The sequence below is a fragment of the Theropithecus gelada genome, chromosome 15, assembly GCF_003255815.1.
Source record: "Theropithecus gelada isolate Dixy chromosome 15, Tgel_1.0, whole genome shotgun sequence".
Classification (NCBI taxonomy): Eukaryota; Metazoa; Chordata; class Mammalia; order Primates; family Cercopithecidae; genus Theropithecus; species Theropithecus gelada.
Window position 1 is genome coordinate 35,677,445 of NC_037683.1, and position 16,861 is coordinate 35,694,305.

Genomic DNA, 16,861 nt, shown 5'->3' on the forward strand with positions numbered 1-16,861 from the left:
AACTTATTTTGCATGGTATGAGATTAAAATAGAACTAAATGTAGCTTTCTTCAAAATACTCAACCCAATGTTTTTTGTTAAACACTGACTACTTTCACAGTATTTATTTCTGCTGTTTCTATTTTGTTCCCATCACTGTTCTTAACCTATGTCCAGGTAGTCTTGTTGTTGCCCTTTGGAACAGGTTTCGGCCTAGAATGGCAATACCCCTTTCATTCTCCAAGTGACACAATTATTAATTAGATAATCACAACTATAGATACACAATCTGTACTCACACAATTAGTAATCCTTCGCTCCCATCTTTCATTTGGCTAGTACGCTAACTATCAACATTTAAAAATCATAGGACTGATACACTCTTCTTCTCATTAACAGACTTCTGGCTTCCTCTAAAAACTTAGCATCACTGGCCCTATCTACCCATACGCCAAAACTCACCCCAATTAGCAGCTATCTCCTTTATATGGGGCACACACATATAAAGTTCAAAGTGTCCAATATTCCCTGTTGTCTTATACCCAACCCATGTAAGTGATTTACAGTATCTGCCTAGGGGCTTTTGGATTTGCAACCTCTGGTGAAACCCATGTGTTTCCCTTCCTGCCTTCAAAACCAGGAAGTTCACAGCTAATTTAGTGCTTAATGTCAGTAACTACACTTAGCCTAGATTTCTGGTCTCATCTCTTCACTTCCATTGTGTGGCTCCTGATCTTTTTTACTCCCATTTCATTGTCTTACAATATATGCACTTACTTCTAATCCTTTCAAATTATCTTGTGAATGAGAAACAATTTAAAAACATTTCCCCTCTGAAATTCTTCCCTGGTCCTTTACTCTGTGATTTATATTATCAATCAAGTTCAATGCACATCCTACTGGGATCTTAACTGGCACTGTATTAAATCTATAAATTAATTTTGTTAGTATTGTCATCTTTACTATATTAAGACTACTCAACCAGTAGATTATACCTCTCTTGCTTTTTTTTTTTTAAATTAAAATACTATAACTCTCTGTATTTGGTCCCACATATATCTTGTTAGATTTTATTTTAATAAAACAAGTATTATATTTTTCATTGTATTTTCTGTGCACTGATAAGACAAATGACTGACTTTAGTTAGGCATCTGTTTTATAACCTATAATTTAAGCGCCTCATATCAAGATATGTTTTTGTTGAATCTCCTAAACATTCTAGGTTATAGCCCCTTGTCACTGGCAAATAGTATTATTTTTCTTTCTAACCACCTATACATATTCTATTTATCTCTTTTATTATGATTTGCTGCAACTAGTTATTTAAAATAGTGCTATTAAAAAGATGATGTCCTTGCTTATTTAATGAGGTAAACTACTTCTATTTCTCCATAATATTGGTAGCTGCTATTACTAGAAACTCCATCAGCCTCCTTTCATGCCATCAAACCTATAATAAAATCTATTTTCAACAAAGGTGGCAAAGTAATTCAATGCGGAAGACAGTCTTTCCAATAAATGCTTCTGTAATAACTGTATTTTTTGTATGGGAGAAAAAAGATAAACCTTGACCTTTTCTTCACACCATAATAAAAAATTAAACCAAAATTTATCATATATATAAACATAAGAGCTAACTAAAAAACTTGCAGAAGAAAGCATTAAAAAAATTGTGAATTTGGGGTAAGGCAGTAATTTCTCAGCTAGTACACAAAAAACATGAGCCATTAATAAAAACAAACAAATTCAACTTCATCAAAATTTAAAACTTTTGCTCATCAAAAGATGTCATTAAGAAAACAAAAAGCAAACCAAAGATTAGAAAAAGTAATTGCAAAACACTAAACAAAGGTCTTGTATACAGATTTAGTGCTTATAACTCATTAAGACTAACCAGTTTGTTTTAAAATGTGCAAGATATGAATACTTCACAAAAGAAAACAGATGGATGGTCAACCAGCACTTAAAAAGATGGTCAATATCATCGGTCATTAGAAAGATGCAAATTAAAACTACGATGAGATACCACTACAGATTCACTAGAATGGCTAAGAATAAAAAGAACAGAGACAGGCATGGTGATCTGTACCTACAGTCCCAGCTATTTGGGAGCCTCAGGGTCACTTGAGGCCAGGACTTTGAGGCTGAAATGTGCTATAATCATGCCAATGAATAGCCATGGCACTCTGAACCATGCAACACAGTGAGATCCTATCTCTAAAAAAATAAAATAAAATATAACAAATAACAAAAAGTCTCATAATACAAAATGTTAGTGAGGAAATGAAGCAAATATAATCCTCCTACTTTTGTAGTGGGAATGCAAAATGGTGCAGCAACCACTTTGGGAAACAGCTTGATAATTTCTTATAAAGTTAAACATCCTCACCACATGACTCTGCAATCTCAATGCTATATATCTAACTCTCCAAGAGTAATGAAATATATAAAATTACATACACAAATTGTTAAAGCAGTATTACTCACAATAGTAAAAAAAAAAAAAAAGTTAAATATTCAAATAACCCAAATTGCAAAAAACCTAGTGAACAGATAAACTGTGTTATATCCACACAATGAAATATTTCTCAGTAATTTAAAAGGAACTAACCACTGATATATTTCACAATATGCATGACTCTCAGTAGCATTATTATGATATGTTTTAAAAGGCAGACACAAAATACTACACAATGTATAATTCTTCGTATATGACATTCTAGAAAAAACAAAACTATACTATGAAAAGCGGATCAGTGGTTGTCTAGGGACAAGAATGGGGGCAAGAACTGACTACAAAGGGGCACAAGGTAATTTTCTAAGAGCAAAAGAAGTGTGGATTGTGGTGGAAGATGCATGACTGTATATAGTTACCAAATTCAAACTACACTTGAACGAGTAAATTTTACTATATGTAAGTTATAACTCAACAAAGCTATAAAAATGAAATATTTTTAAATTTCTTCCCAAAAATCGACTTCACAAAATTCAATTTAATCTAATGAGCCCCAGTGGGTAGGTAGTAAGAATTTAGCCTTACTCAGAAAGAGATCTGGACTTTGCCCGTGACTTCTGGGAGTGAATTTCTAAGCCTTATGGGAGTGTCTTTGTTGTTTTGGTGCTCTTAGGTCATAGAAGTCTAACCATGTGTTTCAGGGTCGGGGTAGACCACTCCACAGAGTATTTAGGGTGGGGGTTGACCACCCTAGAAAGACCAACAATATTGTTTAGATTAGGAGTTTGGGATCACCTGGTATCAGAGGAGCTGGAGACTGGAGACTGAGTCAGCCACATAATTATGAACACTGAGGCTTAGGTGAGCTTCTCTGGTTAGACATACTCTGTGTATTGTCACACACTGACACTGAGAAAGTACTGTGCTCTGACTCCGCACACTCCACTCTCTCCAAGGGAGACAACAATGGAAGCTCTGCCCCATGCACTCCTTTTGCTGGCTGATTTTACTCTATATCCTTTCCTAAAAATAAACCACAACCATGAGTACAGTAGCATTCAGTGAGTTCTGTAAGTCTTCCTGGCAAATTATTTGCCAGGAAATAGGTGGTTTTATGGACCCCAATCTTGCATTTGGGGTCAGATGTAAGGGTGGTTGTGTGTGGACTGTGTGCCCTCTAACTTCCTAGGTGCCCTCAACTCTCACACCCAGGTAAACACAAGTGGGTGGCAAACCAATCACCATCAAACTCATAGTTGAAGCAGTTAATAATTACCTGAAGTATATTACAAAGATCATTATCTATCGGCTCATGTACGACTAAAGCTTATAAAAATCTTTACAGGTGCCAGGTCACCTAGAACCAACTCAAATAGTGAGACTTCGGATTCAGCATTTGTATCAGCTATTTAACTTAGACATGGCAAATATACACACCTGGTCAAACAACACGGAGAAAAACCAATCCTCCCTTCCTTGCCACCTAGCTGCATACAGGTCATCTAGTTTTGTTAAACAGCTTTTCACTTCCCTATTTAGAATTGACAAAACATTTTGACTTTCAACTCCTGCATTTTCTAAGGTATGTAGCTGGATCTCCTCTTTCAAATTGCTAGCAGTATTTTCCACAGCAAGTATTATCCTGAAGGCAGAATTACACTAGCAATACAGATGTTACCTTTGTAAAGAGATTAAAACTTTAGGCTAAAGAGTAGTGTGGTCACAAAAAATCTCCACAAATTTACCTTCTGAAAATTTAGTTAGCATATTTACAGCTTCTAATATTTTCCATAAGAGAGAATGAAAGTTTAGGAAAAAACTGTATAGGCCAAGTGTGGTGGCTCACGCCTATAATCCCAGCACTTTGGGAGGCTGAAGTGGGGGGGATCATTGAGGTCAGGAGTGTTCAAGACCAGCCTGGCCAACATGGTGAAACCCCATCTCTACTAAAAATACAAAAATTGCCTGGGTGTGGTGGTGGGTGCTTGTGATACCAGCTACTTGGGAGGCTAAGGTAGGAGAATCTATTAAACCCGGGAGGCAGAGGTTGCAGTGAGCTGAGATCTTGCCATTGCACTCCAGCCTAGGTGACAGAGCAAGACTCCATCTCAAAAAAACAAAAAAACCTGTATACATAATACAAGAAGTTTTTATTTAGAACATCACAGATGTTACTATTTTCAAATGCTTGTAAATTTGGGGGGGAAATAAGTTCTCAAATACAAGTTTATGTGAGGTATCTATCTAGGCTTCTCTTTTTCACTTTAGTAGGAGTAACAGTAGGTTAGAGTTAGAATCAGAGAGTACTGACAGAAGACAGAGAGAAGAGTGCTTTCCCTCAAAGCAAAGGCAAATTCGTCAAAGGCTTAGAGCATCTCCATTTGTTTAAACCTATCCCTAAGCGTAGGAAGAAGCAGGCTGCTCTAAGTAATACCTTAACAACAGGTAGGTAGAATATCCTGTAAAACTTAAGAATTAGTCCAATGGACACATGTATACCTCTCTTCTTCTAAGCTTCTACAACTCCACAAGATAGAGTCAGGAGTACACGACAGAGTCGGGAGCACTTTCCTGTGTGTGCCAGTCTTCCCTGGGCTTTAGGATGGCCAACAAGCATTCTAAACTTTAGACTCAGCCACACTACTCCTCAGACGATGAGAACCAAGCTTGGTATTCTAATCAGAATTCCATCTTCACCAGAAGATGGGCTCTTGGAGCCACCTCTCAGTCCCCAAACCCTCATAACCATCTATTCACCTCTTCTTCCAATCACCATTATGTGTACCATCCTTCCACAGCCTACTTTACTTGACTTTACCCTGATAAAATGCAAGCCCTGCCTTGAAACCCCAAAATATGACAAAAAATATTTTCAAAGACATCTCTATAAACTTACCTTCTGAAAATTTAGTTAGCATCTTTATACCTAAATGGGACTCCAAAACTCTGCCTGAAATTACCCTGTCCCTGAACCCCTGTCACTGGCTGAGAGTCTTCAACTCACATGTATAACCTGCAACCAAGATGCTGCCCTGAAGGGGAAGTCAGAGAGATTCAAGACTGAGAATCGGACCCAATTTTGCTGGAGGAAGAGAGTCATGAGCCATAGAATATATGCTATAGAATATATGTTAGAAGAAGCTGAGAATGACTCCCAGTTTATAGCTAGCAAGGAGCCCTACAGTCCTACAGCCATGTGAAACTGCACTCTGTCAACAGCCTGAATGAGCTTGGAAGAGGATTCATTCCCTAGAACCTTAAGAAAAAAATCACAGCCCTGCCAAGACTTTGATTTCATCCTTCAAACCCTACAGCAGAGAATCTGCTAAGCCATGCTGTGCACAGACTTCAGAACTTCATTGTTTAAAGCAACGAATTTGCTTCAATTTCTGATTTACAGAACTTCATTGTTTAAAGCTGCTTACTTTATGGTAATTTGTTACAGCAACTTAGGAAACTAACACGATAGTGGTTCCAGTACTACCATCAAATTGCCTTATTTTTCTCTCCCCCACCAGCCTGCCGTTAGGAATTCAGGAAAGTGGAGTCACTCAGCTTTCAATAGACAACACTTTTACATGACATTCCAACACTGAACTGTCATAATTTCTCCATGTATTTTGTCTTTCCCACTAGAATGCAAGGTCTTCAAGGACAGGGACTACAAATGTCTTTTTATCCTTTATATTTTTTTTCATTACCCAAGTAATATATATTGATTATAGAAAACTTAGGAAAAAAGAGATAAGTACAAAATTAAAACCATCCATAATTCAACTGCTAATCACACTGCTGACATTTTCATGTCATTCCATACTTTTCTATGTATATGTATATTTTTACATATATAAATAAAATAATGCTGTACATACTGGTCTGCAATTTATTTTTCCCTTAATAATGTTATGTATATATTGCATGCTATGGACATACTTCTACAGCATCATTTTTACTGACTCCACACTGTCTCAGACCGGCCCAGGACCTCCCATTGTAACCTCTCTCATGGCCTTCCCATTATAACCTCTCTCATATCCTTATACCTCTCTCTTCAAAACACTTCCTATAGCTGTAATAATTTGTGATTGTATGATGATTTTATTGTTTTCTCCACAAAACTGTAATTCCCATGAGATTAAAGAAAAAAAGTATGCTTATTTTGCTCAGGAGTATAATCTCAAGTGCCTAACTCAAAGAAGATGGCCAGTAAATAGAGTTCACGAATGAATGAATGAATGAATGAATGAATGAATTTAACCAAACCTTTCTTTCAACCACTTAGGTTGCTTGTTATTTTAGTATTCGTAATAGTGGTCTGTAGCACACGGCTGATTTTCAATAAATGTTTGCTGAGGGCTAAATAAAATAATAAACATAATTTTCAAAAATGGTGAAGGATAGTCATTCAGGAAACAGCAGTATGATTTAAGTCATCATGAGGAAGAGAAGTTCTAGCCACATAATGAAAACCTGTGCAAGTACTTAGCTGATAAGAGGACCAATGCAAATATTTTAGCATATTTTATCTGTATTTTTCTAATTCTTTTTCAAACAGGAACAGGTATGCACAGTCAACAAGATTCGGTTACTCTTTAAAAAGTCTTCAAAAGAGGCATGTTTTACATGCTGACTAATTAAAGAATAATATTCTCCCTAAAATAGATGGCTATACGGTTAGTATAGGCCTAGAAAGTTTGGCAATCATTTAAAGAGCAAGCACAATCTTCCTATTGGTACAATCCCCTAAATAATCCTCTGCATAAGTTAATATGTGATCATGGGGTAGACTGAACCAGAGACATTAAGATACAGGACTCTCACTTTAAAGAAGGTGATCAGTGGCCACTAAAGTCCTATTCTGCATATGTGTAGATACTATAAAAATGGAGAGTTTCCTTAAAATAAGACCACTGTTTATTAAACAATCAATTATCTTATTTAAAAAACCCCATTATCAATTTGAAGCTAAGTATTTTTCAGTAAATATTGAAAACATACAAACGGCAAAAAAAACAAAAAGACAAAAAACGCAGTTCCTCATCACAATTCATATTCTTTATTTGACAGAGAAAGAAATAGAAAAAATTGCCTTCAAATTACTCAAAGCCTTCCTAGATTGTATAAGGGCTTTGGTTCCTTTCAAAGTTTTTTTAGCGTGAGTGGGGACTCATCAAGTTCCCCCCAAAATTTCTTTCATCTTTAAATGTTGGGAGGGAGAAGCCCCCAAAGCAAAAAAGGTGGGAAACTGGAATTACCACACAGCTCACCAGATCTATTTTAGTGCATGATGCAAAGAGCACCGACTGAGGGTGAGAATTGAGTGCTGGTCTATCTCCATCAAGTCCCTCATGTTTCCTAGACTCAGTTTCCTCACTTGTAATATGATCTCAAGGATCGTTTTAGCACAAACATTTTAAGCTTTGAGTATCTTGCCAATGAGAACAATTAAGAGAAAGAAGTAAAACTCATACTCTGATTCTGTTTTTACTAGGTACTTTGGTAAAGATTATGCAGGAAATTGAAAAGAGCTCAAATAAAATGCACCCCCTATAGATTTTACTCATACATAGATGCTATCACCCTCTGCAGACCTCTAGTTCTTTACATCCTGTTAATACAGATTATCTGAAATTGGAGAGGCATTTTAGGGTAATGGAGCCTTTATCAGTGATTGGGACTTTAAATGGCTTCCTTGGAAGAAAGACAAAAAGATAAAAAAGAAAATTAGATTTGTGCAAAAATATATCTTTAAAACCTCTATGGAAGAATCGATATTCATGCATGAGATATACTGGTAAAACTTCTTGGAGTAACAAAGAAAGCGGACACTAAGCTCTGTGTTAGGACTGTTTGAAGAATGAGGAAAAAGTTCTAATAATGATACAATGTTTATGTCAAAAAGATTAAGAGCAGTTCCCTACTTACTGTCACCCAGCTTTACAATGATGACCTAGTTTACAAAGAGCTACCACCACTTTGCCACATCTTCTCCGATCTCAGGCACCCAGTACCTGGGAGCATCTTTGGTAGATACACAACACCCCTGCCCTCACCCCAGTCTTCTCCCCAGAGGCCAACAAAGCTAGACCTTTTTTTTGTCCTAGCTCAGTCCACACACTCACTAACTCAGGTATCTTGCCACTAAACAGGACCATCTCTGGTCTGTCCAAATTGATATGGAAGATAGGGAGCTTCCTCTCTGGGAATAACAATAATAGTAATAAGGCTGGGCGCAGTGGCTCACGCCTGTAATCCTAGCACTTTGGGAGGCCGAGGTGGGCAGATTGCCTGAGCTCAGGAGTTCAAGACCAGCTTGGGCAACATGGCGAAACCCAGTCTCTGCTAAAAATACAAAAAAAATTAGCCAGGCGTGGTGGTGCATGCCTGTGGTCTCAGCTACTCAGGAGGCTGAGGCAGGAGAGGCCTGAACCCAGGAGGAGGAGGTTGCAGTGAACCGAGATCATGCCATTGCACTCCAGCCTGGGCAACAGAGCGAGACTCTGCCTCCAATAATAATAATAATGATAGATTTTTATCTAAAATTGACATATATACTCTGAGGCTACTTATATATTATAGACCTAAAGATTGTGGACAATCTAGAATGTGGCAGAAAAAGTATGTTTTTGGAATTCCCAATCAGAGTACAAAATATATTACTACCACCCTGATCCCCACCATCAAAAAAATGGCAGCCAGCAAGGAACAAAGGCCCTCAGTCCAACAGCCCTCAAGGAACTGTACGCTGCCAACAACCACAAGAGCTTAGAAGGGGAACCTCCCCTCATTGAGCCTTTGATGAAATCTCAGCCCTGACCAACAACTTAAGTGCAGCCTTGTGAGAGTCTGTGTCTGCAGACCCAGGTAAGCCACATCCAGATTTCTGACCTACAGAAAGTGATCACAAATGTATCTTAAGTCACTAACTTTACAGTAATACTGTTACCTAGCAACTGCCAATTAATACAGACAGATGAGAAACACACAATATAATTAGGGCGCAAACTGAAGGCAGTAGAATAACAAGTATAATATAGAAAAGTTCAGGTAATCAAAGTAAAGGAAAGCTCACTACGGATAAGGTTAGTTTTGAAACATTTCATACAGAGGTTAGCTATGAGACACGTCTTAAGTGTTTCAAGAATTCAGACTGGCAGACAGGTAGAAGGAACAGCAAAGAGGTAAGAATCAATTGAATGTCCCAGACAATAAGAACATCACACTGAGGAACAGTGGGAGGAGACTGAATAGGTGAAACGGGTCCAGATTACAAGAAGCCTGGAAGGGCAGGGCTAAGTGGGCTCTTCTTTGAGGCTATAGACAACACTACCAAAGGAAAGGCTCTTGAGGAGGGAAATGACAACATAAGAGCCCTATTTTAAAGAACTTAATCTTATCACAGTATAAAGGATGGAGCAGATTAGAGATAAGACGACCAAGAATAGATACACTAGCACAACAGTCTTCATGAGAGGCCAACAAACATGGGGAAAAAAGGTTCACACTCATTAATAATCAAAGACATGCAAATTAAAACTATAAAACACTATTTTCTGGCTTAACAAATTAGTAAATAATAAAAACTAATAATACTAGCAAAGATAAAGCAATCTCAAACACTGTTCGTGGGAATATAAATGGAACGGTCTTTATGGAAAGCCATTCAGCAATATGCATTAATAATTTTAAAATGTTCAAATTCTCAGACTCACTAATTTACTTCTTAAAACATATTCTAAGGAAACAAATTGATTTATTCATTAAACAAGCATTTAAATGTGTGCCTACTATGCTCTAGGCAAATATATCTCTTCTCTCATGGCACTTAGGATACACATTTAACAAATAATCAAAAAATAAGTATATACTTACACATATTATAGGATACAATGAGAGTACTTTTGAATATCGGATTTAAATTATGAGAAGAAAAATACCTCTCTGGGAAGCGAAGTGACATTTATGCTGAGAGCTGAAGGATGAGTAGAGTTTAGCCATGTGCAGATTGGGAGGAATTTTTTTTTCTGATAGAAGAAACAATATTCATGAACCCAAGAAAGAGTTATAGTTGAGATTTTAGAGGACTGATTTGTTGACTTTTTCAACAAATATGTATAAAGGTCCTAGTAAGACCAGCTACTGTACTAGCGGCTAACAGTAAGGAATGGGAGAGTGATCAGGGTTAGGCTGAAGTACTAGCAGACAAAACAGGTATAAAAATACTATACAGCTACAGAAGGGCCTATAGTTCGTAAGGAAGCAAAGAAGTATGAGGAAATAAGTGTAAAGGAAGGAAACCAATACATTTTCAGGAGAAAGAAGAGGATGAAATAAAGGTGACAAACACAAAGACTGCTGCTTTTCTGTCTCTTTTCAGATCGAAATATTATAGACTTATCTGAGAAAGGTAAAAAAAAGTCTGTTCTTTTTTTACAAAAACATCTATAGACAGAAATACTTAAGTAGGCTAGCACTAAAAAGGTCATACAGTAAGAGAAGATGAAGTAGAAATCAAAAATAAATTTTACACATGTGTACATGAATTAGGGAACAGCTACACTTGGGAAACTATTTTCCCTCTATATGAATGGCTCTTGACTATGCTAAACATTCAGGGAACAGTGATCACATTTTCAGAATAATAAGTAGCCTCTCTTGGAAGAGGCCGAAAGGTACATAGAATAATCCAAGTATTTGCAATCTGCTCCACTGAACAGATGAATCACCACAATGTTAAATACGAAGAGTGGCATTTACACAAACTTTATGGTGAGAACAGGCTTGGAGTCCTGGCAAGTTATGAAAGGAGCCATTAAAAATGATTCCAATCCCATGTAAGTAGAAGACCTGAGGGAGTAGTTCCCTTTTCCTCTTATCTCCTTTATCTAAATTGTAATATTTTATATTTGATACATGTCAGCAGCATTAAAGAGTTAAATAATATTTTACAGAGTAGATGCTATCTACAAAAAAATAGTACTGTGGAACTCTGTACTATATTTGCAACTTCTATGAGTCTAAAGTTATTTCAAAATAAAAATTAAAAAAATATGCATGGTCTTGCTACAAGAAATAACATACAGTCTCAAATTTGCGTTAATTTCATGAAGCAATCATAAAGAAGAAGAAATGTAATAATTCTTCCAATTGCTAAGAGTCCAATTTTCACTTCTCTCAATGGATGCAGGTGCATATCAAGAGAAAAACTCATCTTCTGGGCTGGATATTCTACCACCCACCAGCCATGTGACTTTGGGAAAATTACTTCAGTCTTCCAAGCCTCTGTTACACCTACCTCACAGGGTGGTATCACATGCTAGTTGACTTTGGGATGCTATAAAGATACTCATTGTTGTCATTTACAATTTTGTTTATTTAAAATGCATTATCTTATCTTCATTAATGGGAGGAATAACACTAAGAAATTAACTATTTGGATTTCTTCAGGTTTGTAACATTATCAAATTAATCTTATACTTCCCACTAGGGGCCCAGATTTAACCAACAGATTTATATAATAATAAATACAGTTATTACATATTACGTTCCTGGAAAATGCTTTATAACAGACCTACAACCTTAAAATGTTACCTGCTTAGCCTTTTCCTATAAAGTGCATTAACTGGATTAGTTAGCCTACTACCTTAAAATTAATTTTGCTAATTCTGAAGAACAAATGCCTAATAAGGCTTCATGGGGCACAAATATATAGTTTACACAAATATATTAGCATCATACATAAAATATGCTAGATGAAATCTATTTTCCCCACAGGTATTAAAAACAAAATGATAGCTCTTTTGAAGAAAAAGTCAATTAAGTCAGGAATCTCATGAAATCTAAAAGATGAATATTGAGAAGCCAAAGCAAATTTTAAAGTCTGACAAAATGTATATTTTATAAAATAGGAAACTGATGTATACTTATAAATGATACCACATAAAATATTTTTTATAATGTTAATATTTCAAAATCCATTATCATCCCTCTCTCTCCCATTAAGTATAATCTTAGAGGAAAAAAATGTTACAGGGTTAAAACTAGTGCACAGCTTAAAGGCTAATGGGAAAAAAAAAGAGTAAAAGAACAACCTTTTCAAATCAAGCCTTTACCCACTAACATGGATAAAGGTAGCCCATTTTAACATGGTAACTAATTCTGTTTCCTGAAGAATATATTTGTAGACCAAAAACAAGAATGATTCAAGGGTTCAGTGAAAAAAAATCAAACACACCAACAGAAGTCACATAAAAATAATATTTGGTAAGATATTATCTTTAAAACAGTAAGAATAGCAGGATTTTCTCTGTGCCTCTTTCAAAGTTTCCATGTGTTCATCATTCAGCAACAGTCTACTCACTTCCGCTGGGTGTGGTCCATGCCACTGTTTGGTATTGCTTCCAACTTTGTATTTTTCTGCCCACAGATATTTCCATAGCTGTCGTATCCTGACACTAGTCTTGCTGCTGCACCTGTTGCTATTGAAAAGCCACAAATAAATCCCTAGGAAAGAAACAGAAAAAAACATACAAATAAACCATTTCAATAGCCAACAGTCACTAGTTGATACGATAATGAGCTTCTTTTGTCTGCTGAAGGGAACAAAGAGCTATCTTTCCTTACTGCAAACACTATTCTACTGTTTTCCTTGGATTGCACAAGCAATACAAAGAAGTCCATAGGGAAACACTATTTACTACCATAACAAAACAAATCCTAACCTTTACATCACAAGATCATCTTTGAATTTTATTAATAATAATAATAGTAATAATATCAGCTTCCCTATACAGAACACCTGCTCTGTGCCAGTCTGTGTACTCTTAATAGGTGCTTGTAGTACGTTATCTCTAATCTCATGATGAAGATTATGAACTGAGGCCTAGAGACGTTAAACAAGTTATCCGAGGCCATCAAAGCTAGTAAAGATCAGAGCACAGAATCAAACCCAGCTTCCCTCATTCTTTAGTTTCATTTGGTTGTAAAGGGGTTCCTTTAAGTGAACATCAGCAAAGGATGAAAGAAAAAAATTCAAAGAACAATAGGAACGGGGGTTTTGAATCATTATCGCTTCAGTGCAAGCAATACTTCTGTTTCCTTCCTGCAATAAAGCTGTATACAAGTCAAAGAATTACATCGTGAAGCACTGCCATGCTCTTAATATTGAAGACTGGAGGACAGTAAGGCACTGGCTTTGTATACTGCAAAGGTCACTTCATTTCATGGGAATATGCTTCATCACAGTACTAAAGGCAAATGGTAGATACTTCAGAAGCACATCATGCTTGCTAAGTCAAGCATGCACTGACCAAAACAAAGCAATAAAAGCCTATGCTTGACAGCAAGCGACTAGCCAGAAGAACAGGAAGTAAAGTGAATCACTACTGATAAACTGATTGTATTTGGGGGGAAAGACTGAGGCTAAGAACTATTCTTGCAACCTGGTCATTAAAAGGTTACGTTTTTATTATCTTTAGTAAACTGGCTATGAAGGCAGAGACTATCATTATTTAATTAATCACAGCCAAGTATCATGAGTAGTACTTATCTAAATAGCCTTGCTAGATCTAAGGCCTAGAGTGGAAAATACTATACTCATATGCAATTCCTCAGAGAAAAGTATTTCCCCTTTAAATATACTTACCTAAAAAGGCAAACAAACTGTTTTCTAAACAAGCCCTGCACTTTCATTGTGCAGGTAAGGGAGCTACAAGGAAAGAGTAGAGACCATAGCTACAGTCAGTAGAAACTTCTTGAAGCTATACTTTGTAAAAAAATAGACTGAGAGTGGAGACTATCCCTGATTTGCTACTCACTAGCTTCAACTTTCTGTCTCAATTTACTTATCTGTAAAATTGAGATAATGAGTGTATGTAGCTCACTGGGCTGTTGTAAGGATTAAATGATGTAATCCAGTAAAATGGTAAAAAAAATCTGCCTGGCATATAGTAAGAGCTTAATAAAGTCTTAGCTATTATAGTTGTTAGGTACTATTATTATAAGTGAGAATCTGCTACAAGGGAAAGATGGTGGGCTTCGGGGTCAGAAAAGCCTGCGTTGATCAATGGAATACTGATGACTCCATTTTCTTCTTGGGTGACCTTGGACAAACTTACTTAATTCTGTGCCTCAGTCTGCCATCTGTAAGTTAAGGTTAAAACCACTTACCACAAAGGCTGTTGTGAGAATTACATGAGATAATACATGTTACATGTAAAGTGCATGTCTTAATACATGTTAGTCTCCTTCTGCCTCCAAGCAGCACAAACTGCTAGCGGTGGGGTTAGACACAGCTGGTCAGTACTTACTCATTCACACTCACCCTGTTGCCCCTCTCCCCCTCTCCTGACTCCTCCAAGGACACTGTAGGGCAATCAATCCCACCTCAGAACTTCAACCCAATACTAAGACATGGAAAAAAAATATTTAATCCTTTGCATACATATTTGCATATTTACATGTGTGAATCAGCATACCATTTTAAGCATATCTTTGAACTCCAAATTAGGAAGCCCTGTGCTGAGTAAAAACTGGAAAAGGAGGTAAGTATTAGGAGGTTTAATAGCTAACCTTTCCAATACTTTTTTTTTAAGACAGAGTCTAGCTGTGTTGCCCAGGCTGGAATACAGTGGCGCGATCTTGGCTCACTGCAACCTCTGCCTCCCGGGTTCAAGCGATTCTCCTGTGTCAGCCTCCTGAGTAGCTGGGACTACAGGCATGCACCACCACACGCAGCTAATTTTTGTATCTTTAGTAGAGACAGGGTTTCACCATATTGGCCAGGCTGGTCTCGAACTCCTAATCTCAAATGATCCATCTGCCTCAGCCTCCCAAAGTGCTGGGATTACATGCGTGAGCCTCCACGTGAGGCCTCCAACACATGTTTTAACAAGAAGACTCAGATTAACAGTAAGGGAATGGACTTCGTATTCAGTAAGACCTGGATTCAAACCCTCACTCTACCAGTTACTATCTGTGTAATTTTTATCTAATTACATACTTAGACTCTGTTCCCTCCTCTCTAACACAGAGTAATACCATCTATTTCACAGCCTAATGAGGAGAACTGAATGAAATAACACATATCCAATCCCTAGCTGACCGTCTGGTACATGGCAGGTAATCAATAAATGGTAGCTGTTAGCGGTGAATTTGAATGGGAAAGTCAGACTAAAGAGGTTAACAACAGTAACTGGACACTAACAAAAACCCCTTCGGTTCTGTTTTAGAACAAAAATTTCTAGGGGGAACAGCGAGAATGTCAGTAATTTTGTTACTGTACAAAAATATTTTCAGACCACAATTACAATCTTCTTTCACTACTAATCTAGAATAGCAAAGTTGTTACATAATTAAAAGGTTATGTTCTTCTTTTACTTTTTATAGGAATTTTCTTCTTATGTTTGGTAAGTACATTGTGTTACAGATTCCTTTAAGTGGCTTCTGATTTCCTTTTCTGACTATTTTTAACAGTACTGTTGGACATGTGGGTTTTTTTCTTTATCATCATAAGCCACCTCACATCCCTCTCGGATGTAGGCAGGGGTATAAATTGTAAATGTTACATATATATGCTAAAATGGGACACTGACATATTTTCACATAGGCCACTTAAACTTCTTAGTAGCTTCCAGAAGTATTAGAGAGGGAGGAAAGCTGCCAGGGGTGGGGGGTGGGCAAGGAGAATAAGAAGCTAATAAGATGAGAAGAAACCATGACTATTATCCTAGGGACTTCTCATATGGTACAACCACTGACAATGGGGAACTAGGCCAAATACAATTAAAAATACAGTATCTTTAAAAAGAAAAATTCTAAAATCCAAATGTGGGAAGCAATATAATTTCAGAAAGGAAACAATGTGGTACATGAAATTAAAGTGGGGTGAGAGAAACTTTACAGAATACACTCAATAATTTAATGGTTCAGCAGAGAGAGAGGGGAAAGGCATTCAACAGAAGGAAAAATCACATTAATGAAGCAAATGATAAGGGGATAAGGAAGGCTTTCATAAGCGTGGAGTAGGAAGCAATCTTAGAGAGAAAGTAAGACTATTAGCAAGGAAGAAAATCATGGCTAAAATGTTCAAATGAGTGAGCTATGGAAGTGCTTTCAGCACTGCTATTTTAAGAGAGAGAAGAGGAACAGACAAATTTATTCACAAATAGGAGGTGACTCAAATCAGATGAAGGCACACAGGGATGGTGGGTCAGAGGCATGACCTGGCAACTCATAAGTACCGACTGCCTAAGTGGGAGAAAGACAATTTGCTCATTAATGAACTGTGCTCATATTCCCTTCATATCACAAGGTCTAGTTGTACTAAGTAAGGGCTTATGCTTAGTTTTATTTGCTATTAGTAAAAAAAAAAAAAAAAAAAAAAGACACACTTTCATTTCACAAGCATGTTTGAATTGTATACCTAG

General features: G+C 36.8%; 1 protein-coding gene across 3 annotated transcripts in view; it reads right to left on the bottom strand.

Annotated features, from left to right (window-relative positions):
- The window catches only part of SLC44A1 (solute carrier family 44 member 1), a 199,143-nt gene that overhangs the window by 117,609 nt on the left and 64,673 nt on the right, over positions 1-16,861 (bottom strand). For all 3 annotated transcript variants that reach the window (XM_025359139.1, XM_025359138.1, XM_025359140.1), the window contains exon 3: positions 12,796-12,938. In XM_025359139.1, the coding sequence (XP_025214924.1) occupies positions 12,796-12,938 (143 nt within the window). The remainder of the gene's footprint in view (positions 1-12,795; positions 12,939-16,861) is intronic.